At 55.8% G+C, this 26,080-nt stretch overlaps 1 protein-coding gene across 1 annotated transcript; it reads left to right on the forward strand.

Annotated features, from left to right (window-relative positions):
• The first annotated feature begins 1,264 nt into the window (after positions 1-1,264).
• LRRC4B (leucine rich repeat containing 4B) lies at positions 1,265-25,710 on the forward strand. The gene is given in 5 exon segments (XM_034639091.1): positions 1,265-1,958; positions 4,130-4,461; positions 23,060-24,191; positions 24,194-24,408; positions 24,410-25,710. Coding segments are annotated over 4 exon segments (1,971 nt in total). The 5' UTR covers positions 1,265-1,958; positions 4,130-4,164; the 3' UTR covers positions 24,737-25,710.
• Positions 25,711-26,080: the final 370 nt, after the last annotated feature.

Below are 26,080 nucleotides of genomic sequence, written 5' to 3' on the forward strand. Positions count from 1 at the left end.
GAGACCTGAGAGAAGGCAGGCACACACTGGGGACCCTCTGGCAACCAGAGGAAAGAGCAAGAGCAAAGGCCCTGAGGCAGAAGTGTGTGCAGCCTGTTCTGGAAACCGTGAAGAGGCCAGTGTGGCCTGAGGTCAGTGAGTGAGTAGGGGAGGAGGCCACGGCCTGTAAACCAAGGTGATATCCTTTGCCCTCGCACCTCATGAGACTGGTCCGGCTGAGAGGCTGTGGAACAGGAGAGGGGCAGGGTCTGGCTTGGATGTTGACAGGACCCCTCTGGCTGCCAGTGGGAACAGACTGGGAGGGAGGACAGGGGAGGATGGAAGTGGGAGACCAGTGAGGAAGGACTCTGATCTCGGGGTGAGGGGGTGATGAAAAGCTAGTTGGCCCCAACAGCCCTAGGAGGCCAGTGCTCTCACCACCCCTGCCTCACAGCATCTTCTGCAGCTCAGAACAATGAAGTCACTGGCCTGAGGAAATAGCAGATCCAGGATTCAAACCCAGCCCTGCTGCCGCTTGACCCATGTGCTCTACTATAGCTCTTTGTTTCCTAGGGCCTGTGGATGTCCAGGTTTTGGGTGTGGAGGTAGCGTTTGTCAGCATCTACACCTGTGCCTGCACGTAGTAGGGACTCAGAAAGTATCTGTGGGCTGGATGGGTGGATGCATGCATCCAAAAAATGGACGCGCTGCCCTGCCCATTTTGCGGATGTGTATGGGGAGGCGGCTCTCCGGATCTGGCTGAGTTCCCGGGGAGAGGGCTGCATCTGGGGCTGGGTTTCTTTGTGGCATGAATGGGGGCTGGCCCTTGGCTGAGAACTGGGTGACGATGTTGTTGGCCCAGGTTCGCTGGTATACCAGCCGCGGGGGGAGGAGTAAAGGGCTGTGTGGTGTGGTGAGGGGCTTTGGGGAGCTCCTGGGGTCCTGGAGGTGGCTCCTGCGGGGCGACTGTGCTAGGCTGTCTGCCCTTGGGCTGGGGGACAGGTGCAGGAGGGGTGGTTGTGGCCAGCGGTGGGGGGTGGGGTCAGCGGTAGCCCAGCCTGGTTATGCAGCCGAGTCTGTGCCACAAGGCCTGGGCTTGGCACAGCCCACAACCCCCTCCCAGGGCAGCCCAGCCGTCAACCTTCCTCCCCCGCTTCCCCGACCTTCCCCTGCCGCCCAGAACCAATGGGTTAATTAGATAACGGAGCCTTTGATTAGCGGGGGAGGGGGAGGCCTCCCAGTGCAGGGAAGGGGGGCCGAGGAGGAGGGAGGAGAGGCGCCCTCCCCGTTCAGAAGGAGAGAAAGAAGGAGGGAGGAGGTGGGGAGGGAGGGAGCTGAGGCACAGCTTGGCTCTGCACTGCCGTGTGACTAGAAATTGTAATCGCGGAGAAAGAGAGAGACCGACAGAGCCTGGCCAAGCGAGAGACCAAGACAGACGGACAGACAGACAGAGAATCTGGCCAAGACGGGCTCTCCAACCTACGAGAGGGTGATGGGGACAGAGCCAGAGTGAGGAGGAGCTGGAGGAGAAGGAGAGAGGGGGCCTGGTCGTCCCAAGGGAGGCGAGACAGAGAGGGGGAGCCTGAAGAGGGGGCTGGGACCCAGGAGGTGGACAGGGACAAGGCCAGGGGACAGGCAGAGAGGAGAAGTGGGCTGGGGGTAGTGGCGGGAGAGAAAAGAGGCTGGCGGTGGGGGGAGAGTGGAGGTAGAGGTGGCGGTAGGGGTAGGAGACAGGAGGAAGCCAGCAGGGAGGGGAGGGGGAGACCGCTGCAGTGGCCTAGACGGGCTTCCCGGGGTAGGAAGGGCGACCGGTGAGGGGGGGGGGCGCGGGGAGACCCAAGAAGCCCCTGCGCCCCCCCCAGCACAACCTCGAAGGAAGCCCTGGAGAACTGGGGAGGCAGAGCCCCCCACCGGCTGGAGGCATGTGGGGGGTGGGCCTGGGGCCCAGGGAGAGGCCCAGCGGAAGCGGAGCCTCCGGGGTGAGTGTCCCTCACTATGGTTGGGGGGGACAAGGACGGAGATGGCTGAGGGCAAGGAGGGAAGGGGCGGGAGGCCCAGCCGCTGCAGAAGCTGTGATGAGGGGGGGAGGGATGCGGGCTGGCTGCAGGAGAGATGGGGACAGATGCGGAGGTAGAGACGCGGCAGTGGGCCTGGACCTGGGGTGGCTGCTGCGGGCATCCTGGCCTGTGGGTTCTTCAGATGCAATTTTGGGCCCCCACTGGGCAGCCCCGGCCCCTGGGCTTGAAGGGTGTGGGCTGGGTCATCACCTTTCTTAGGGGGTGGGAATGGGGAATGGCGGGTGCAGGATGAGGACCAGCATAGACCCCCCCCATCACACTTGAGAAGCGGAGACCCCACTGCGCTCCCACGACTCGCAAACAGAGGCACACACAGCCCCTATGCCCCCCAGGTAGAAAAATGAGTCCAGAATACAGACTCAAACCAACGCCTCCCCCCACTCGGTCTCTCTCAGTCTCTCTGTCTCTCTCGATCTCTGTGTCTCTCTCGGTGTCTCTGTCTCTGTCCCGCTCCGGCTCTCACACATGCATTCAGGCACACAGACTATGCACATGCATTTTTATCTGAGTTAAAATGATCTTGAAAACTGCAGAAGGAAGTGAATGTGTGTGTGTGTGCGCGTGCGTGTATGTCTGCGTGTGTTTGTGTGTGTGTGCTCGTGCGCGTGCTCGCACGCGCGCACACAGTGCCGGGGGTGGCCCCGTATCCATGGGTCTGAGAGTCCGCTGTCTGAGGGTGTGCCCCGTCACCACTTCCCTCTCCCCCTCACCAGTGGGGAGCTTGGGTCGGTGCTGGAGTGGAGCCTGCTGGTGTGGGTGCACTTGTATGTGTACTCAAGACGCTGCGTGGAAGGGAGGGTGAACCCAGGGCCACAATCCCCCTCTGCCACCCACCGGCCAGCGCCGCTGTGCTGGGACGAGCTGCTCCCCCTCCTAGCACCTCAGTGTCCTCATCTATGGATTGGGCGTCCTAACAGCTTCCTCCTCTGGTTTCTGTGAGGCTTAAATGAGAACACCATGTGTGCAGAGTCTGGGGCGTAGAGAGGGCTCCCCCAATGCTGAAGCTATTATTATTATAGTTCTTAACGTTGTTATTATGATCAGCCCATCCCCTTCCGCCTGGTCCTGGCCCCACCCACCCACTGCCCACCCAGAGCCCCTCCTCCAACCCCTTCCCGCCAGCTGTCCCAGCATCCACCCACCCAACCCACCCCAGAGGCCACCAGCTGCCCTTGCCTTGAGCACCTGCAACCTCAGGGCCAACGGGGATCAGGGTCGGGACATGGGGGCGCGGCCCTCCCAGGACCCCCTTGGCCACCTCCTCCCCCTTTGTCTTCTCCACTCTGCTTCCTCCCTCCTGCCCCGCTGCCTCCCATCCTCTCCTACCCACACTTCACCTCCACAGTTGCCTTGTCTGGCACCTCACCTTCTTCAAGATCCTCCTTTGAGTCTAACTCAACTCTCTGTGGCTGCTGCGAGGCCCACGGCCTGGACGGGTGACGGGAGTCTGACAAGCAGCCTGCGGCTGGGCCCATGTGGAGGGTGGTGGTGCTGGGAAACTTGGCTCTTGGCAAACACTCCTGGGTGGGAGTAGGATGAGGGGACAGGAGGTCCTGCAGGCGGTGAGAATACTTGAATGGGACCTGTGAGGGAAGCCAGACTCCAGACCCCCTCCCCTGACTTCTGGACCTGGCACGTCACCCTCTCTCTGTCCCTTCATCTGTTTGTCTCTCTCCCTCCATCTCTACCTCTTTATCTACCTTTGTGAAACCAAGAAGAGAACTAAGTTTTGAATCAGACTGACTTCTCCATTACCGACAAAGTGCCTTGGGCAGCCTTTCTCTCCCCACCCCACCCCTGCCTCGGTTGTCAGTTCTGCGAAATGGGTATAATCTTCCGGTCAGGAATGACTTGAGGCAGTGCAGGGATGGCAGGGCTAGCCCTAGTCTCTGCCGCCCTCAGTAGGTGGGTCAGCCCTCCAGGGGGCTGGGGGAGCCCGGCCCTTTGGGTCCTGAGCGGAGCGGGGAGGTGATGGCGGCGGTGGCAGAGAGCCACCTGGGGGTTGGGAAGCAGGCAGGCCACACGGGGTCCCTGTCCCTCACTAAGCCTCTCCCTCTCTCTCCCCCCTACAGCCCCCCGGCACCCACGCGGAGCATGAACATTGAGGATGGCGTGCGCCCGCAGCTCCCCGTGCCCCCCACTGCCGCCCGGTAGGATGTCCTGGCCCCATGGGGCCCTGCTCTTCCTCTGGCTCTTCTCCCCACCCCTGGGGGCCGGCGGGGGCGGCGTGGCCATGACATTGGCAGCCGGAGGGGGCTCCCCGCCGGCCACCTCCTGCCCTGCGGCCTGCTCCTGCAGCAACCAGGCCAGCCGGGTGATCTGCACGCGGAGAGAGCTGGCTGAGGTCCCGGCCAGCATCCCTGTCAACACGCGGTACCTGAACCTGCAGGAGAACGGCATCCAGGTGAGCTGGGCCAGCAGCCAGTGAGGGGCGGGGGGACAGGAACACAGGTGGTGGCCGGTTCCTCCTGCTCGAGCTGGCAAAGGCCTCCTGGGTGTCCCCTTGGCACTTACGAGATACTCTTTGCATCCTATTAACTCGAGCTCAGCCTGTCTGGGTTTCTCGCGCGAGGTTCCCTGTCCTTGTGCCAGCGTGTCGGGGCTCAGGGGCAGGACCACCTGCCTGCCTCCCACAGCACAGGACAGGTGAGCCCTTGGCCTGGCCGCGGAGTCACGGGTGTGCAGAGCGACCCTTGCACGAGGCCTCTGTGCCGTCGGTACCGCTCCACCTGCAGCATGGCCTTAGGCTCGTGAGGGCATGACTCTGCGCCTCAGTTTCTTCATCTGAAAAATGGGGATGACGGAGGCCCTGCCCCAAGGGGCTGGGGGAGGACTTGTTGGTTTATACTCGTCAAGAACTTAGAATCTTCTGCGCCTGGTGAGCACTCCTGTGCTGTGCAGTGTGGAGCTCGTGTGCCCACTTCCCAGAGGTGCTGTGACATTTGGAGAGCTCGGTCCTCCCACGTGCCTAGTCCCGTGTCGGCACAGGGCTGGTGCTTTGACGGGGCACTTGCCGTCCGATTCATTGTGACCGTGCCCAAGGTGGGGTATAAACGATGCTTTGAGGGCAGAGCTGTGCGTTCTTAAAGCAGAGTCTCTCCTCTACTCTGTTGGGATCTGGGGCCTGGTGGGCTCTGGTTGTGGGGACCGTGCTATGTGCTGTAGGGCGTTGAGCAGTGTCCCTGGCCACTGGATGCCAGCAGCACCCCCCCACACACACACTTCCCCAGAGATCTCCAGATGTTGCCAGGTATTCGGGGAGGGGGGATTGCCCTAGCTGAGAATGACCGTTTTAAAGACATGTGGTCAGTACCTCACACCATGAAAGCCTCTCCCGACCCCGGCCCATAAAGGAGAGAAGAAGGCTCCTCTGTGGTGTCCCAGGCCCCTGAGAGCTAACATTCCCCTCCCCCATGGCACACCCTGGTCTGTCCCTGGGAAGGGAAGGGGTTGGTGTCCCCCATCTCACTGTCCTGGAGAGCCTGGGGATGGGGCTCCCCTCTGCAGAAGAGAGGGATCTTTTATGGGCACGGTGCCAAGGGGGCTGCCAGCATCAAGAAGGCTCTGCTGGGTGGCCATGGGGCAAGGCCCAGTGTAGCCAGAATTGGGGTCCAGAAACAGAAGGTGCCTTGTGCCATTGCCTCATCCCTGCTCCTGCAGGATGTGTCCTCTGGCTCCAGGCCTGCCTCCTCAGCAGTGTCCCTTTCCTCCTGCTGTGCTTTGAGTCCCCCCTGCATTCTCGGGCTCTAGTCTCAGCTGACCTGCCCCTGACTCCTGGAGGGGGGCCGACACCCTCACTTTGTTCTCCCCGTACACACCCTTGTTCCCTGGACTCTGTCCGTTTCCATCCTTCGTTTACTCATGTAACAATCAACACGTGGGGCCAGCACCAGCTCAGTGCCAAGCCCTGTTTTCAGTCCTGAGCGGGACGGGCAGGGTCCTTCCTTGCTCCTGGGCGGCTTACCTTGCAGAAGGGAAGAAACAGTTAATAAATGGGATGGCACGTTTCTGGGAGGGGTGATGTTAGCACATCAGGAATACCTCTGTGATGAGGGGCTGCAGAGGCCACCCCACCAGCAACCCAAGGCCACGGCAGTGTCCCTTCAGTAGAACTGTGCTCTTCTGTGCTCTTCTCTTTGGGGAGCTCAGTGAACAATTCAGTCCAACAAACGTTTGCTGAGCACCCACCGAGAGCCCTGCACGAGGTTCCACCCACAGACTAGTCCTGGCGAACAGGGCGCCCCCCCCTCCCAGCACCGCCAGCTCCTACCCCATGCCCAGTCCAGCCTCCCAGTGGCCGCCGAGGGGTGCTCACCTCTACCTAAAACCATCTGTAGGTTCCTGGACCCTGGAATGAAGTCCAGGCTCTTTACTGTGATAACCAAGTCCTGTGCGCTGGGCACAGCCTGCCAGCCTTATGGTTGACACCGGTTGCCCTCCCGGGGCTAAGTTGCTCAGGACACCCCTCTGCCTGAATATGGCTCTCTTTGGCCCTTGGGTCCTGCAGACAAGCCTCCCTTTACTGCCTTCCAATCTGGGCCCACAGACTCCCCTCCAGACATCCATGCCCTTGCCCTTGACGCCTGTGTTTGTTAAACATTTCTTGGCTATCTTCTGGGTGGGGGGCAGTAGTCTAGGACAACCAGCCCTGCACCCCACCCCAGCTTGCATTCTAGACATAGGTATGATAAGTAAGCAAATGGTCTGTGTTCAGGATGCTGAGGGCTGTGGGAAAAGGAAGCAGATGGGGGAAGGGGATGGAGGGTGCCGGAGGAGGGGTGGCTGGCTGCAGCTTTAAAGATAGGAGGTCAGGATAGCCTCATGAAGAAGGTGACATTTGAGCAGGAGATGAAGGTGGAGCCTTGTGGAAGGGCATTCCAGGCAGGGAGGACTGCAAGTGCAAAGGCCCTGGGGCAGGACTCTGCCTGGTGCGTGGGAGGAACAGCGACAAGGCTGGTGTGACTGGAACAGAGCGATCCAGGGGCGTGGATGGGAGGTGAGGGCAAAGTGACAGATTCTGCGGGGCCTCATGGTTATGGTGAGGACTTGGGCTCTTCTCTGAAGGAGTCGGGAGCCAGGGGAAACTGAGCAAACGGCAGGTGGGCTGTGACTTGGGTCTCTCCGGCTGGGGTGCACTAGGTCTATAGGGCATGTGGATCAAGTGCCAGGGGGCCCGGGTTTGAATCCTGGATCTGCTGTTTCCTTGCTGGTGCAGAATTTGGGAGAGAAATGCTGGGAGCTCGGCTGGGACCAGGCTGGTTGCGGTGGAGGTGGTGAGAAGTGGGCAGATTCTGGGTCTGTTTGGAAGGTGGAGACAACAGGATTTTCCAGCAGAGTGGGTGTGGGAAGAGGCAAGAGAGAATGACTCCCGGGCTTTAGGTCTGAGCTGGCCCCTTTGCTTGGGCCTGTTTGCTTGGGTGTCTGTCACCCCGTCTCCCTAGCTTCCAGACTTTTGATCCACATCCCCACCAGGATGTCCATGGGGAGCCCCGTGGACGTGGGTGAACTTAGTTATAAGTCATGCACAGGTCTGCTGTAGGTACGGGTCGTGCACCCCCAAACTGCCCGCTCCCGCAGGGTGGAGAGTGTCCTGTCCACAAAAGTGGATGCTTGTGAACGTTCAGTGGGATGGGCCTCCCTTCCGGGACACCTCACAGGTGCGGGGGCGGGGAGCGGGGCTGCCGAGGGAACCATCAGAGGAGCTTGAGGAAATAACTTTTTAATTATGCAAATAAAAAAATGAAAAACATCACCCCTAGTCCCACCACCTAGATATAAATAACTACTGTTTATATTTTGTTTTAAAGCCTTCTTGGCTCTTTCCTGTGTCCATGTCAATGGATTTTTAAATTATTTATTACAGAATGAATGCAAATTAATTTAGAAAATCTAGAAAATACTCCTAAGTAAAAACACAGGGACAAAAGCCAAGCAGAATTTGACAAACAGGTAACTCCCCTTAGCATCTAGTGTCTTTCCATTCGGACCCTCTCCGCGCATGCTCCCACTGTGTGCCTCATGGGCAGCCCTGGCCAACGGATTTCTGGCCTTTTTTTTTTTTTACTATTTGGAGAAACAAATGAAATCACGCCATTTGATACCGGTTTGCAGCTGACTTTAGACACCTGAGAGGGTAACATGAGCATCTCTCCCTGATGCTGACACTCGTCTAAAACATCAGTGTTAATGGCTGCGTGGGATCCCGGTGCATGGCCTTCCCTTAATGCACCGGTCCCTTCTCCAGTCTTGGAAGTGATAGAAACAGCACTGCGGTCAACAACCCGGGTGTGCATTCTTGGAACTTTCCCGATTCTGCCCTTGGGATAAATTCCTAGAAGTAGAATCTCAGGGTGAGAGGGAAGATCACAGAGGCTCAGCCCTACAAGTCTTGTGTGTCCGGCCCCTCTGAGGGTTGTCCTCCCTCACAATGGCTGGTACTTCCCCCACACTTGTGTGGGAGTGTGTGTGTGTGTGTGTGCGCGCGCGCGCGCGCGTGCTCGCGCATACACACATACACTTACACGCGTACACACGGCTTGACACCAAAGCCCCATAGAAATGGCCAGAGTTCTGGGGATCCGAGAGCCTGCCCTGTCCTGTTCATGGTCACTTGCTTGTCGTCTGGCTCCGCACACATGGTCACTCCCACGAGGGTGGGGACTTCACCGCGCTCCCTGCTGTCGCCCAGCACCTGGAACAGAGCCTGGTGCACAGTAAGTGCTCAGCAGATGCTTGTCTATGGAAGGAGGGCCGGCTCCTGAGCTCACGCCTCGAGGACTTGGCAGTGTGTGCGCATGCGCGGAAGTGGGGGTGGTCCCTGCAGCCCCTAAGAGAACCACTGGCCTCTCTAGAACGGTGGCGTCCACTTTCGGGAAGGGTTCAAACGCTGCTCTGAGCCGTGACAGGGGCAGCACGTGGTGGAAACGGTTGTTCTACTGACCCTCAGGCACAAAATAATTTTTAACTATCTGCAGTCTTCCTTGGGCCCCCTAATTGTTTCTGAGATGGGACAGGGGTGTGCAAGCCCAGAGCACGAGGAGATACCTTCCAGGCAGAGACCTCGCGAAGCCCCTTCCCCCTACCTCCCAGCCCCCAAGCCACTCAGGCCAAGTGCCATGGCCCTCACACAGCGCCCCAGGCAGGCCTGCCTGTCTGGCCCTCACACAGTGCCCCAGGCAGGCCTGCTTGTCCTCCGCAAGGCTGGGGTCCTCCCTGGCCACAGAGGCCTCAGGCCATCTCCTTCCTCCTCCACTGCCTTGTATCCTTGTCCCCTCTCTGCTCCCCTCCTCCCCATACCCAACCGTCCTCATGTGTTTACTGTGGATCTTTCTGCTTGTGTGTGTTCTTGCAAAATGCTTATTGTTGCTTTGTGTGCATGTATTTTTAATTTATGTAAATGAAGCTGCATTATAGATGGCTTTCTTTGTCTTACTGTTTTCACTCCGCCTCGGTTGTTAAGAGCCATCCACATCAGGATGTGTGTGTGTGTTTGTGTGTGTCTACTCTGTTGCTTTAACTGCTGCAGAATTCTCCGTGATGGGTGCCCCCCCCCACTTCCTGCCCTCCACCTCCCAAGTCAGGACAGACACCCGGCTGCCTCCACCACAATTCTCCTGCCTCCACCACAGATTCTCCCTCGAGACCCCTTTGGGAGCTGCGTGGTAACATCTTTGGCGTAAACACTAGGGGGAATTGCTGGTCAGAGGTCATGCATGTACTTAACCTAACAAAGTACAAGGAGCCATGGAGCTTTCAGGGAGCTGCCCAGGGTTCCTCGGGGTCTGCCATGAGGTCCTGTGGGCAGTGTGCGAGGGCACGCGACAAGGAAGGGTGCCTCTGTCCTGAGAAACCAATCCACCCACCCCAAAGAGGGGCTCAGAGGTGCTTCAGAGACTGAGGTCGAAGGATGGCCCAAGGGCCAGAGGGTGAAAGCTGGCTCAGTCCTTGGTCATCCGGGCATTGGTTCTTACAACAGAATGTTATTCAAAACAGAGTTTCAAAGAATATCCAATGACACAGGGAAATGCTTAGAATAGGATCCTGAGTTTTCAAAGGATGCAAGTAGGACGTCCCATGTGTTTTAAACACTGCACAGAAAGCAAAAATAAAACGCAGGGACCACTCAGAAATGTTCATACTGCCCTTCTCTTCGCATTAGTGTTCTGGAGGAGACTGAGTTTTTTTCTTTTCGCTCTCTTCAGTGTCTAAATTTTCTTCAGTGAGGACACTGAGTACTTTTTGTAATCAAGGGAAAATTATACTTAAAAATAATACATACAAAAAGTTGTGCAAGCTGAAGACAGAAGTCTGTACTGGGATTTGCTCACCTGTCCCCGGAGAAGGGAAGAGAAACCAAAGTTTGCTGAGCATTGAGCCTGAGCCGGGGGATTGGGAGTGCTCTTCCCACAGGGACCTCTTCAGTCCCATGAGGACAGGATTCCTTCTTCCATTTCGCGGATGTAAAGTGAGACAGGCCCTCCCCTGACTTCTCACTTCTGGCCTCATGCACAGAATTGCGTGTCTACACTCCCGCCTGTCCGGCTTCTATTTGCTCCTTGCCCCCCGCCGCCCCACGGCTCCTCCTTGCCCTATCCCAGAACCACGGTGCTTCCCCTCTTACCCCTTTATTGTTGGATGATCTTCTGTCCGATGAAGTTACCACGATCTTCACCCATTTCCTATTGATGGGGATTTGGCTTGTTTCGGTTTGGGGTTGTACCTCGACCTGATTTGAGATTTAGACTCTTTCTGAGCCAGAGCAGGCCCATGGAACTCCTTCCCGTTCGTTACCTGGAGGGGGCCTGCGCACTGCGGGCTGGAGCAGGCGTGGTGCCCAGGGCGCTTCGGGCTCGGGCCTGACTGCACACCCCTGGGACTGTCAGCAAGCCACACAGGTGGTGGAGTCCGATGCCCCAGGTGTCCCACCTGTCACCTTCCCCGCTGAGCCTGCCTAAGACAGAACTCTTCAGGACATGGCCCCGCCAGCCTCCTGCCTCCCAGGGCCCTCACACTGGCCTCTTCCGCTCCCACTCAGCTCAGCGCCTTCACACTTGATGTCCCTCTTTCTGGAATGCTCTTCCACTCTTCCCTTCAACTGCTCAGCACCAGCACTTAGGATTGTGGGGGACAGTGGAGGTTTGACTCACAACTCTTCCTGGGGCACATTATCGAACCTGTCTGGGCCTCAGTTTCGTCATCAGTGAAATGGGGATAATAACATAGAGCTGCTGAGAAATTCAGTGCCTTTGTTCTTTGGCCAAGCATGTACTGAGCGCCACTGTGTGTTAGTGGAGAATGCTGGTCACACGGGGGTGCAGTGTCACATGAGGCGGCCTATATATATTCACTCACAGGGGACCCTGGCAAGTGGCCTGCCACTGAGCAGCTCCAGCAAGTGTGGATGGTGAGAACTTTGTCACAATGACCCTGGTCTCTCTTGACTCAAGGAAATGTCTCAACCTCAGAGGTGCCTTCCCTGAACCCCCAGTCAAGTCAAGGCCCCCCGATCCCCGTGGCACCCAAATGTATTGATCACAGTTGTGCACTCTTGTCAAGTCACCACTGGCCCAAACGCAACCGTAAAATTAACAGGTCAGAGAATGTCTTGCCATCTTGTAGAGTCGTGTACAGGCCTCCCAGGGGAGGGACAGGTGAGGGGTCCCCATGTTTCAGTTGAGTAGCTGAGGCCTGAAAGACAGAAGAGCCATGTCTCCCCCTCCATTAATTACATCACCTCTCTAGCCCACCTCTCACCCGGGAGGGTGGGAGGAGGGTGTGTGTGTGGCCCCAGCCATGCTCCAAGCTCTTTCCACGGCAGCCCTGTGAGTAAGTCCTGTTCTTACCCCATTTCACAGGCTGGGAGACTGTGGTGTGGGAGAGGAAGGCCCTTGTGCAAGAGGCCACAGTCCAGAGAGGGACTGGGACTTAGCCCAGGCAGTCTGGCTGCAGAACTGGCTTTTTTTCAACACTATTCCAGACGTTTCCTAATTTGTAGTTATCTGGGCTCTCTGTAGCCCTGGTGATACAATCACAACACTGTATCGGAGCCCTGACTCTGTCCACACAGCCAGCCCCTGCTCTGGCCTTGTCCTTGCTCATTGGGACACTCGCCCCAGCTTCTTCCTGGCCTCTGTCCCCAGTTGTTCCCCGCCCCAGAGTCACTGCGTCATCCCTGGACTTTAAACCGGCCAGTGCTCCTCTTGCAGCAAAGACCCTTCCCAGGCCGACCTGTCCCTGTCCCTGTCCCAGCCACACCACACTCAGGGCTGCCCTCTGCTGGGCCCAGATGCTGCCCAGCCCTGCCCTTCCAGCCCTTCGGAAAACACACCTTGATCTTGAATGGCCGTAGCCACATTCTGCACTTGCCTGGTGCCAGGCACCCTTCCTTGCGGGTTCCAGATGTTCAGTTTAATCCTCACAACTATGACACCCGGAAGTGAGTCTCCTCCCCACGTGGAAGTAGGCTCCAAGCTGGGAGCTGTTCTGAGATCATGAGTCCCTCTCCCTGAACTGCCTGCCCCTCCGCACCTAGTTCACATCCCTGATTCATTTATTGAGCAACTACGGTGTGCCAGACTCTGCTGTAGGCACAGTGAACAGGGCCTGTGCTCTGTGTTCCTGATGGAGGTGGGAGCTGAGCAAACAGCTGGAGGGAGGGTGCAGGGCAGGGAGCCAGGGAGCCTCCCTCAGAAGGAGGTGTTTGACCCCCTCCTGAGCCATCTCCTAACCCTGCCCACCCACTGCCTTAGGCAAAGCTGCGGTGCACTTAGCTCCTGATACAGATCTTACCTCCCTTCCCCAGGCATGATCTGCACCCAGGTTCAGTTGCCTGTCTGGGCTAGGCGTGGGGGTGCAGAGGTGGGGAACAAGCCAGACTCCACCAACAGGGCAGGGCTTGGCCCAGGAGGCCTGAGAAGCAGCTCCCAGGTGGATGAATGAATGGGAGGAGATGAGGGGGAGGGCAGGAGGAAGGGGAAATAGGCCAGTCGAGTGAATGGGGCAGGCATCTGGGAGGAGGAGGTCTCACGGGGCAGGGATGGTTAGGAGGCCTTAGCAAAGAGAAGGGCTTTTTTTTTTTTTAAGGGAGCCTTGAGTGACTAGTGCCCTGAGCAGGTGCAGAGGCTGGGATGGTGTTCCAGGGGGGAACGGCATGAACCCAAGTGTGGAGGAGGAGGAGAAGGAAAGTGACAGGATCTCTCAGGCACTAAGCTCCTAATGTGTGAAAAGGCATTTAATCCTTCCACCAATCCTAGGAAGTGGATTTTATAATCCCCATTGCACAGATGGGGAAGCAGGCCCCGAGAGGTCTAAACTTGACCCCAAGTCACAGAGGTAGTAAAGGGGCAACTATCAGGACTCCAGCGGTGTGACCAGCAGGCTATGGGGCTCACGAGCAAGAGGAGCACAAGCAGTCGGCAAGGCTGGGGCAAGACAAGTCTAAGTCAGCCTGGGGTGCTGAGGAAGAGTGGAGTTTGGGCTCTCTCCTCTCAGGTTAATAGTGGGGGCCACTGAGCTCTGGCCAGAGCCCTTCCCCATCCACTGCCCCGTGTCCCGGTGGAGGACCAGCCTGTGGGGGCTGAGAGGTTGGCTCCAGCTGCCCTCACCTACTGTGGTTCCTGGAAGGTGGGGCACGGAGCTTCTGGGCACCTGCCGGTAGAGCTCAGTGCCAGCGTGGCTTGGAAGCTTCTAGCAGGTTTAGAACTTGTTTGGGCAGCGAAGGGGTGAGGCTGACAGAAACGATTACGGATTTCACTGAAGGAGGAGATGTTGTGTTCTAAGTGACCACCCTAACCCCTGGGCTGCGCTGAGTTGCTGTGATCAAGCTTGTTCTCACTTAGTCCTCAGGGTCCCTGTGCCCATGTTACAGAGGAGGACACCGAGGCCCTGGAAGGCTGAGTCTAGGCCCAAGTAGCTCAGTGCAGGAGCCCCCAAGCCTGCCAAGCTCCCTCAAGAAAGTCCCCACTGAAAAGAAAGGCACAAGGCCCTTATCTCAGGGAAGGAGGAACTACAAGAAGTCATCGCAGAAGCACTTGGTAGAGAAAAACAACGTTTTTAAAATTGTGAATGCAAAAAACTAACACAAGAAAAGACAATAAGCTACTAAACTTTGTTATCGGTTCATTACATTCAAAATGTATAAAAACAATTTATCTTCGTAGTATTAAGATGAACAATTCACTTAATCATTTCCTACCACAGTTAAATTTTTAATAAAGGATTTCTCGACAGTTTGTTTTTTAAAAACCCAAGCAGAATGCAGTGGGGTTTTTCAGTGTTAGTGATGTTTATCTACCATAGCTGAAGCGGAAAGCCCCCTAAAGAACAGACCAAGTTCTAGGATGAAAGGAGAGGAGAGGCCCCCCTTAGGGTTGGGAGTGGTCCTCGATGGGGCCGCCTTCCTTCCCTTGCTTAATTGGCATCCCTTCCCTTGACACAGAGCCCAGAGCCAGGCTCTTGTGGAGGAAGGCTCAGCAAACATGGCTAAAGGAGTGAGAGGCTGTGGGTACATGGATATTAGGTGACTGTCAGAAGCGAGATCCCAGGACTACCTTCTCTGCAACATTACAGAACATTAGTGTCCTTCCAGGCCCAACGTTAGGCTGGGAGGACAGGGGGAATTGCCCACTCCAAGAACCAGTCCCCACCTTGTCCATCCTACTCTGGGCCAGTGGTCACAAGAGTGCCCCGGTTTAAGATTATCTGCTGGGGGGGTCACACTGTACTGTGGAGCAGCCCACACCTGCCTCTCCCCCTGCAGGCAGGGCAGCACCTGAGAGCTGTTTACCCCATCGCCACTTAAATGATCATTTGCATAATTATTATGTTTAGTCTCCTCCCCACTTGAGGTCAGGCTCTGGGAAGTCAGGGCTGTGTCTTTCTTGTCCACAGCTGGATCCCCTGAGCCCAGCAAGATACTTGACACATAGCAGACACTCAAAGAATATCTGTCAAATGAGCAAATCAACACACGGGTAATGGTTGAATAATGAACAGGCGCCACAGCTCAAAGAATACATTGAAAACAACAGAGAGCCCAACCCTCTTGGCTTAGGGTGGATAGACATGACGGAGACTTCATATTTATTTACACTGAGGAGAAGCGGACTTGAGCCCTTGTTCCGCTACTTTGGAGCTGTGAGAGTAAAAGCAGATAACTCTTCCTCTCTGCAGTAAACCATCAGATATGAGGGGAGAGAGACATGTGGCAGATAACCCCCACGTGACATGATTTACACAAGAACTAAATAAGATCACCACCTCTGAGCATTTAGTACAGGGTCTGGTACACAACAAGCACTTAACAAATAATGGCTTTGCCCTTCTGCCTTATCGGGAGGCTGCCCAGGATGACACTCTGTTTCAGAGTAGGGATGGGATCAGCCTTGTATTGTTTGGGAGGAGAGGAGTGAGGTATGCATGTTAAATTTTAAGGGTGACCACTAGGGAAAATATGTAAATTCTAAACTAGAAGGGTGTGTGGGTGGCTCAGTCGGTTAAGCGTCTGCCTTCAGCTGAGATCATGATCCCAGGGCCCTGGGATCGAGTCCCACATCAGGCTCCCTGCTCAGCATGGAATCTGCTTCTCGCTCTGCCTGCTGCTCCCCCTGCTTGGGCTTTCTCGCTCACTCACTCATTCTCTCTCAAATAAATAAAATCTTTTTTAAAATTATAAAATAGTAGATGAGGGAAATGGAGTAAGAAGAAAATCAATGAAAAAGATGACAGGGAAGAGAAAGAATAGGCTGCAAAAAATCAGGACAAACAAAAAGCATAAAAAACAATAATTCCCTATGTATTCATGATTACGATAAATGTAAATGGACTAAACTTCAGTTAAAAGACAGAGATTTTTCAGACTATATTAAAAACAAAATCCAAAAGACACACCTAAATTAAGACACCAGGTCAGAATGGATGAAAGCAAATAAGATGGCAAATGCTAACCAAAAAAAAAAAAAAAAGAGTAAGTTGGAACCAGTTCTGTCATGGAGAGTTTCAACGTGTTGGCATCGTCACCCAGGCCAAATGTGTGCAGGTGCACATCAACTGACACAACTGGGGTGCTCTCCGAATCAGAGCCTGTCCGTTCTGGCCCATTCACTCAACACGCTTGGCTGAAGTTGGCCATGAACTAGGGGACGGAATGCGGAAACCATCTAGATGGCGTCCACTCCTAAAGACTCATAGCCTAGCCAAGGAGAAGACGCATTAAGCCAGTGTGATAAGAGAATGTGTGTGACACGTTAGTGAGCAGGGAAACAAAGAGCGCTTGCTAGGGGAAGGCTACTGGAATTTCCCAGAGAACAAGGAGGAGGAGGGCATTCCAGGCAGAGGGCACAAGCCTGTGCAAAGGCAGAGGTGCTGGCCAGAGCACAGACAGCATATGGAACCATACATTTCCCTATGGCTGGAGTAGAGGAGAGGCACTGGGACAGTCCTGCAGGGCCTCTGACCCCAGGTTGAGGGTGACAGAGAGCCACAGGAGAACTGCAAGTGGGGATGTGGTGGTGTCTGAACTACATATTAGCCAATGTAGAGGAAAGATGCTAAGGAAGAAACTGGATGCCCAGAGTTGGAAAAATGGTCATGATCACTATGAGCTGAATCAAAAATTTTAAATATATATATTACTGCATGCTTGCCATGTTCCAAACCCTCTCGACCTTGTCCAAGCCTCACAGTAATCCTGCAGTACCTGTGAGAAAAGTGGGCTCAGTTCTCAAGTGCATTAGTAAAGTGAGTGGGGGCACTCCACCCCCTCGGAAATGCCCTTCATCTCCCTTTACACACACTCTTCCCATCGCTTCTGCAATGAAGCCCACAGCAGGAGCAGCTCAGACTCAGCCAGCATTCACCTTGTGGACAGACAGTAGTTGCGGTTGCTCTATCCAGAGGACCAGCAAAATGTGGGCTGGAATCCCAGCTGAGTGCTTCCCAATGGACCCAGTGGGCAGTCCTACTGAGTCACTGGACCTCACTGAACCTCGGCCTCCGGGTTCACACCCCAGCTCTGCTGCTTCCTCGTTGTGTGACTTCATTGAGTAGGTTCCTTCTCAGGAAAGTAAGCTTAACGACACCTGCCTTGCAGGGCTGGTGGGGGACAGCTGAGGTGAGAAACCAATGCCCAGCCTAGAGCCTGGCATTTGTCACCTGGGCTCAGTGAGCACCTGCAGTGCCAAGTCCTGTGCTGAGCAAATGTCAGCGATTCCCTTGAGTCGTGAGGACAACTTTGGAAGGTCGAGGTCGCAATGCCCTTTCACAGTGAATGCTCTCCCCGCCCCACCGTTTGCTCCTTCAGAACTGCTTTATCCCCATCCAATAAAAAGTGATGCATGAATGAATGAATAAGGGACATTTGGGCTAGATCCAAGGGAGTGAGCAGGAATTTTCCAGGCAGACAAAAAGGGAAGGACGTCCTGAGAAGAGGGAACAGCATATGCAAAAATAGTTCCAGGAGTCGTTGTGGACTGAAATGTCTCTGGAGTGAGGACTGCAAAGGGCAGGGGGCCGTGCAGAGAGGAGGGGAGGGGAGAGACAGGCAGGTGCCAGGCCAATCAGCTTCTGATGCAGGCTGAATTTTCTCTGGGAGCTCTGGGGAGCCATGGAGGGCTGCAGGCCCACCTTCCACCAGGAAGCTGGGCTGGGGGGCTGCCCTGAGAACAGGAACCCTGTAAGGAGGGAAGATTAGGCTAGGTGGGGACACAGTGCTTTCCCACTCAGCTTGCAGATGGGTTTGCTGGGAACTGGGGAGGCCCCAGAGCTAAGTGCGGCGGAGCCTGGGTGAGGGTGACTTGTCTCTGGCTCCTGGGCCAGCAGCCCTTTTGTTCTAGATTTCTCGGTCCAGACCGTCCAGTGTAACCTTTTAAGAGCCCCCCGCATTCTCCCCCGGTGATTAGCGATGGCCAGACCCTCCTCCCGCTGCTGCACTTGTCCTTACTATTATTTTTAATAGAAACGGCGAGTGAGGGCCTGCTTTGTGCCACGCCAGCATTTCCCAGGGCGATGATGAAAGGCACCCTGCGAGGAGGGTTCTGTGCTTGTGATGTTTGGGAAACCCAGAGTGGAGCAAAGTGGAACCGTCCTTCCCCACAGGACTTCCCAGACTTTGAGCCCCGCAGCAGTGGCGCCTCCAGGAGGCACCACGCAGCTCTAGACGTGTTTGATCAGGGAAGCTTTGTGTTGCTGCCGTCGTGTAGCACCTCATGGGATTAGCCTGGTTCCCCCTCGTGCTCCCTCTGAGGAGGGAACCCAGGCTGCAGCCACCCACGTGGCCACACAAGCCAGGTCCCAGGGCCTCTCAGGTCCTGGGGCTGCAGCCCCAGTCTTGGGTACACGGCCGATCGCCTGCAGAGTCCCGGGGCCAGCCCTCCTTGAGGCCATCCTGTCAGCATGCTCGGCCCCTCCCCCCTGCTCCCTGGAAGTCAGATCCTGCAGGTGCCACCAGCGAGCTTTAGCCCAGACTCCTTTATGTGACAGCATTTACTGGGGTTTTGTCCCGCTCTAAAAGTTTGCCACGTTCACTGCAGAAAATTAGAGAAGGCAGAGGCGTATTATGGAAAATAAATAATCGACCCTGGCAATTTCACCTCAATGTCCCAAAGGAGGTATAACCCTGGTAAATAATTCTAGATAGGCATGAAAATTGCTTTTGAAGCATATATCACAAAATGGGAAAATACAGCGTAATACTATTTTTTTAAGTTTTATTTTTATTTAATCTCTACCCCCAATGTGGGGTTCGAACTCACGACCCCAAGATCAAAGAGTCATACACCCTACTGACTGAGCCAGCCAGGCACTGCTACAGTGTAATACTACTATTAAGGGGAAATGCAGCGCCAAGGAGAAAATATCATATCACCAAAATTTTTGTGAAATATAAAAAAAAGGTGAAAAAGAGATATATCCCTGCATTATATGCAGGGGAAAAAAATTAGGATGTATACTAAATTGTTAACGTAAGTTAACATAAGTGGAGGTCCTTTGGCCTAATTTTTCTTTTCTTCTTAGACTTTTTCCTGAAATGAGTATATATTACTTTTATCAGCAGGGGGGAAAGGCAAATGGAAATTTGCTTTGTTATTCTATCTAATGTCCCTTTCCGGTCCCTACTCTGAGCTGCGTGTTTCCCCCGGCCACCCAAACTCCATCCCACTGTTCCTGGAAACCATTGACGTGCTCTGAGAATCACAGAGTTTTAATGGCCCAAATGTATCTCCTTGTCTATCTCTTTCACCCTGAGCCCACAAAGACTCCTTACTCAGGCCAGGCACTCAGGGTTGTTCTCAGGAATCTGGTTTCCACAGGCGGGAACTGTGCTCAGTTCTGATCAGGAAGGACCCCAGGGCAACGCTGCACTCCAGGCCCTGTGGCTGCGACCATGGAGGGGCCTGGCCTCTGTTGATAAGGGCGTATAGACCCCTGAGGCAGGGACAGGGGTGGGGGCTGGGCATGGGAGCTGGGTGTTCAAGGACAGATGGCAGGAGGCCAGAAAAAAATGGGGAAGGTCTTCCTGGCAGAGGGAACAGCAAGCACTGAGTCCCAGAGGCTGTGGAGAGCAGGAAAGTGAGGATGGGGCGACGCTGGAAGAGGAAGGGGAGGTCTTGCCCAAACCATCAATGCCACTGGAGGGCGGAGACTGGATCTCATTATGGGATGGCACTATTGGCGGCACTATCAGCATCATTCCTGGCCTGCGTCAGTGTGGAGTGGAAGAGCCTTGTGCTGGAAATAATGAGGCTCCTGGAAGGACGGGAGGGGGTGTGTGTGGGCATAAACAGAATTTTGGGGCTGGGCCATGGGATGGAGAGGAGGGGATGGGACAGGGAGTCAGCGAACAGAGGGCCAGTGGGGGACTGGCAGGCCCCGGCACGTGTCAGGCTCACGTCCCTGATTTTCAGTTAGATGGTGCAGTAAGGGGCTCTCTGCCCGGAGAGCCGCCCTCCACAGGCTCTGATCCCAGTGGTGCACAGGTTAATGAATGCCAACAACAAGAGCCCCCGGGCCCTCTTCAGTGATCGCAGTGAGGCCCCCAAACTGACTCTCATTCTCCCTTCACGGCCAGCTCTGGATGGGAGGCCCAGAGAGTCCCACCAGCAGGCCCCATAGCTAGGAGGGGGGACAGGATGTGAAGCGGTCTCTGTCTTCCCTGCGCAGATGGTGTCCCAGCCACTGGTCACCTCCGTGGGCCTCCATTCCCGCCTTTCAGAAACGGGCAGTAACGTGCTAGTTCATAAAGCTGCTGGAGGATAAAATGCAGTTGTGTTCACAAAGCTTCGAGGAGTCAAGGAAGCACCTGGTAACCTGCACAGCCTAACATGATGGCCACACTGGCCACACGGGGCCACTGAGTGCATGCGCTGTGAACCACACATGGTGTGCGCAAAAAGAGGGTAACATATCTCCTTCGTAAGTTCTCATCTTCATTACATGTTGAAATCATAATATTTTAGATACACTGGGTTAAATAAACATATTAAAATTGATTTCACCTGTTTTGATTTTGCTTTTCTTTTTTTAATGTGGCTTCTAGGAAATTTCAAAGTAAACATGTAGTTCACATTGTATTTCTGCTGAATAGCACTGACATAGTAGTGGCTGCTCTTACTCGGTGATTATGACAGTGTCAGGAATATTATTGTTCCTTAAGCTGTGTGCCTCTCAGGCACAGGCTTTTTAAAAAATAAATTTTTATTTATTTATATATATATATTTTTTAAGTCGGCTACATGTCCAGCATGGAGCCCAACATGGGGCTTGAACTCACAACCTTGAGATCAAGACCTGAGCTGAGATCAAGAGTCAGACGCTTAATCAACTGAGCCACCCAGACGCCCCTAAAAAACGTTTTAAAGTGTTTTTCTACTTATTAGAAAAGTAATTTGGGTTCATTAAAGAAATAGGTAAATAAAAATTGCCCATAATCCCCAACAGCTGGAGTTCACTGCCAAGAAGAGCCTGGAGTGGTGCATATATGAGTATACCTAATTTTTCAGCTTCTTTTTAAAATTCTACCAAGTCACAGGGCGCCTGGCTGGCTCAGTCAGTGGAGCGCACAGCGCTCGATCTCAACAGCGCTCGATCTCAAGGTAGGGCATAGGGATTATGTAAAAATAAAAACTTTAAATAAAATTAAATCCTAGGGGCGCCTGGGTGGCTCAGTCATTAGGCGTCTGCTTTTGGCTCAGGTCATGATCCCGGGGTCCTGGGATCGAGCCCCGCATCGGGCTCCCTGCTCCGCTGGGAGCCTGCTTCTTCCTCTCCCACCCCACCTGCTTGTGTTCCCTCTCTCACTGGCTGTCTCTCTGCTAAGTAAATAAAATGAAATCTTTAAAAAAAAAATTAAATCCTACAAGGTTGTGACCACATAATAAGCTGTTTGGAGTTCTCTATTTCCCTCTCAATATTACAATGCAAGCACTCCCTCAAGGTATTAACTAGGCTTCACAAATGCCGTCTGATAGCTGCGTGGTCAGCCATGCCTCAGTGTACTCAGCACCGCGCCCACTAAGGAGAATCCTGTAAGATTCTGCCTCCCATCTGGGGATGTACTGTATGGTGATTAACATAATATAATAAAATAAAATTAATTTAAAAAAAAAAAAAAAAAAAAAGATTCTGCCTCCCGTGCCCAGCCCAGCACTGCCCCTCCTGTGGCCCCTCAGCCTCTGCCCTGAGAGGCGGCAGCCAAGTTCAGGGGTTAAGAGCTGGGACTCTGGAGACAGATGGCCTCAGTCTGATACCAAGTCTGTCCTCTCCTCCTGTGTGACCTTGGGTGAGTCACTGCCCTGCTCTCTGCCTCCCGCTAAAATGGAGATAATTCATAATCCCTCCTGTGAAACGCTTGAGGCCAGATGTTCTGAAATCTGCTGGTAAAAGGTGAGGCACTACTGTCCAGCGCATACTTTATACCCCCGCCCCCCGGACTTCTAGCCCTTAGCAAGTCTGGGACTATTTCTAGAGTGAAGTGTTTGAATAGTCAAGTGAGTGGGATCAATAAAAGCTCTAAATAGCTTCACATGAGTTCTGATCAGGCTCTATCACCGAATGGTATATGCTGCCAAAGTTAGGGAAAATCTTCCGGTTTTTGGAGCTTTATGGATTTCATAGTCCCGGATACTGAGTAAGTACCTATCTCGTAGGACAGTTTGGCAGATTAAACGTGTTGTTGCGCCTAGAGCATTTAGAATGGTGTCTGGTGCCAAAGAGGGGCTCAGTGCCTGTTAGCTGTTGCTGTAAGTATTTTTAATCTTTTTTCCTGAGGTGTAATTTACATATTGAAGTGTAATTTACATATAACAAAATGCCCCTGTTTTCGGTAGATTTGGGGGAGTTTTGACAGTCTTATTCATCCAGATAGCCACCACCCCAGATGAGGACTTTTCCATCACTCCAGAAAGTGCTCTCATGCCCCTTGCCAGCCGGGCCTCCCCACACACACACACTCAGAGACAACCGCTTAGCACATGCAGGACGCGGAATGCACAGGACCCTACCGCTCGCGCACCTTCGTGTCTGGCTTCTTTTCCTCATCATGACGCCCGCCCATGAGATTGGTCGTGCGTCTCGATAGTTGTTTCCTTTGCAGGACCCATAGTGCCCCACGGTGCGGACACACAGCATGGGTCCTTGAGCGGCTGACAAGACAGTTGGGTCATGTCTTGGTTAGGCCGTAATGAACACAGGCGCTGTGAGCACCCATCACAGAAAAAGGACAACTGCTCTCCTATCTCTCGGGGAAACTCTGGGGCGTGGGCTGGCCGGGTCGTGTGCAGCTTGTGTCACGGTGTGTTTAGCCTCCTGAGAAACAAACGGTTTCCCAAGGTGGTCCTCCCGTCTTACACTCCCCGCCCCCACCCCCACCCCCTCAAAGAGGGAGGGGCGGCCGCTCTGCCCTCGCGCAGGCGCAGGCCAGGCCGGGACGTGGGGATGCTGCGATGGTTACCAGCCGATTACCAGTCGCACAGGCCTAGCTGACGAGTGTCTCCCCTCCCCCACCCCAGGTGATCCGGACGGACACGTTCAAGCACCTGCGGCACCTGGAGATCCTGCAGCTGAGCAAGAACCTGGTGCGCAAGATCGAGGTGGGCGCCTTCAACGGGCTGCCCAGCCTCAACACGCTCGAGCTGTTCGACAACCGGCTCACGACGGTGCCCACGCAGGCCTTCGAGTACCTGTCCAAGCTGCGGGAGCTCTGGCTGCGCAACAACCCCATCGAGAGCATCCCCTCGTACGCCTTCAACCGCGTGCCCTCCCTGCGGCGCCTGGACCTGGGCGAGCTCAAGCGGCTGGAGTACATCTCCGAGGCGGCCTTCGAGGGCCTGGTCAACCTGCGCTACCTCAACCTGGGCATGTGCAACCTCAAGGACATCCCCAACCTGACGGCCCTGGTGCGCCTGGAGGAGCTGGAGCTGTCGGGCAACCGGCTGGACCTGATCCGCCCGGGTTCCTTCCAGGGCCTCACCAGCCTGCGCAAGCTGTGGCTCATGCACGCCCAGGTGGCCACCATCGAGCGCAACGCCTTCGACGACCTCAAGTCGCTGGAGGAGCTCAACCTGTCCCACAACAACCTGATGTCGCTACCCCACGACCTCTTCACGCCCCTGCACCGCCTGGAGCGCGTCCACCTCAACCATAACCCCTGGCACTGCAACTGCGACGTGCTCTGGCTGAGCTGGTGGCTCAAGGAGACGGTGCCCAGCAACACGACGTGCTGCGCCCGCTGCCACGCGCCCGCCGGCCTCAAGGGCCGCTACATCGGGGAGCTGGACCAGTCGCACTTCACCTGCTACGCGCCGGTCATCGTGGAGCCGCCCACGGACCTGAACGTCACCGAGGGCATGGCCGCCGAGCTCAAGTGTCGCACGGGCACCTCCATGACCTCCGTCAACTGGCTGACGCCCAACGGCACCCTCATGACCCACGGCTCCTACCGCGTGCGCATCTCCGTCCTGCACGACGGCACGCTCAACTTCACCAACGTCACGGTGCAGGACACGGGCCAGTACACATGCATGGTGACGAACTCGGCCGGCAACACCACCGCCTCAGCCACGCTCAACGTCTCGGCCGTGGACCCCGTGGCTGCCGGCGGTGCGGGCGGCGGCGGGGGCGGCCCGGGAGGGACGCCGCTGGCCCGGCCTCGTCGTCCACCACGGCGCCCTCCCCGCGCTCCTCTCGGCCCACGGAGAAGGCGTTCACGGTGCCCATCACGGACGTGACGGAGAACGCCCTCAAGGACCTGGACGACGTCATGAAGACCACCAAGATCATCATCGGCTGCTTCGTGGCCATCACGTTCATGGCCGCCGTGATGCTCGTGGCCTTCTACAAGCTGCGCAAGCAGCACCAGCTCCACCAAGCACCACGGGCCCACGCGCACCGTGGAGATCATCAACGTGGAGGACGAGCTGCCTGCCGCCTCGGCCGTGTCCGTGGCCGCCGCCGCCGTGGCCGGTGGGGGGGGCGTCGGCGGGGACAGCCACCTGGCCCTGCCCGCCCTGGAGCGCGACCACCTCAACCACCACCACTACGTGGCGGCTGCCTTCAAGGCGCACTACAGCGGCAACCCCAGCGGCGGGGGCTGCGGCGGCAAGGGCCCCCCGGGGCTCAACTCCATCCACGAACCTCTGCTCTTCAAGAGTGGCTCCAAGGAGAATGTGCAAGAGACGCAGATCTGAAGCTGCCGGGCGGGGGCCCCCGGGGCTCGGGCCACACCGGGACCCTCTCCACAGCCCCGGCCCCGCGCCCGGACCACGCAGGGAAGGTCAGGGAAGGAGGGGCCGCAGCCCCGCCCGCGTGCGGACCCCTGGGCGGCTCACCTCCGCGAGGACAGGGCGGGGCTCCGGGAACGGAACCCCCGCGGTTCTGGCCCTAGCCCCCCATCCCAGGCGACGGGAGGGGATGCAGGATTCTGGAGAAGTGGCTGGAACCCTCCGCTTTTCCTCCTCGCGCTCTCAACCGACCCTTCCCAGCCCTCCGCCTTCCAGGAGAGAGAGGAGCTTTTGGGGGGGTGTCCTTTCCCCTCATCCCCAACGACCCTCCTTTTATGGTTCATTTTTTGCAGTATGACGCCTGTCCCCCCTCCCGCCCCTCCGCCCTCGAAACTGAAGAGACAGACGCGCGGTCAGAGCCTCCAGACACCCTGCCCTGCCCCCCCTTCACCCCCAGCCCTCACCTGCCCCACAGACTCTTTTGATACTGAAGGGAGGTTTGCGTCAACGACTACCTGCTCTGTAATTACTTTAAAAAAAAACACGGAAAAAGTAAAAAAAAATATTTTTTTTGGTCATGAAAGCATGGAGGACAGAGAAAACAGTGAATGCGGGCGGGGGCGCAATGAGGATGTCAAGTGTCACAGGCCCCACCCGGAGGGTCGGAGGGATCAGCACCTCCAGTGGCTCCTAGGCCCCTCACCCTTGACCTCAGGAGTTCCAGAGAGGGGCTCAGGCACCCAGCACACCCTTATGTACTGGGGCCTTCGTCCCCGGCCCCCACTCATGCCCCCCAGGGTTCCACGGGCTGGGGGCTGGGCAGCTCCTAGTTCCAGATCCAGGAGTCCAGGACCAGGGTATGGACAGGTGGAGGAGCCGGTGGGGGAGGACCCTTCTTTGCCTCCTGCAGCTCAGCTCCACTCCAGTCTCCAGGTGGCATTCCTTCCACGCACGCTCGTCTCTCTGTCCAAATTTGCTCGTTTTTATAAGGACACTGGTCATAGGGGACTAGGGCCCCCCTACTTCAGCAGGACCTCATCTTAACTTGATCATCTACAAAGACCCTGTTTCCAAATAAGTTCACATTCACGGGTCCTAGAGGTCAGGACTCAGCATATCTTTTTAGGGGACACAATTCAACCCAGAACAGAGCCAAACCACAGCGCGTCCGTCCCCTCTGCAAACCCACAAGCCAGTGCAGGCAGCAAGGGGGTCAGGCTGAAAGGGGAAGGAGTGATGTGCTCCTGGCCCCGCTGGGCTGGGTGGCCGGCCTGGGGAGCTGTTGCACCCTCTTGCTGACGCACAGGCAGG

The sequence above is a fragment of the Ailuropoda melanoleuca genome, chromosome 12, assembly GCF_002007445.2.
Source record: "Ailuropoda melanoleuca isolate Jingjing chromosome 12, ASM200744v2, whole genome shotgun sequence".
Taxonomy (NCBI): domain Eukaryota; kingdom Metazoa; phylum Chordata; class Mammalia; order Carnivora; family Ursidae; genus Ailuropoda; species Ailuropoda melanoleuca.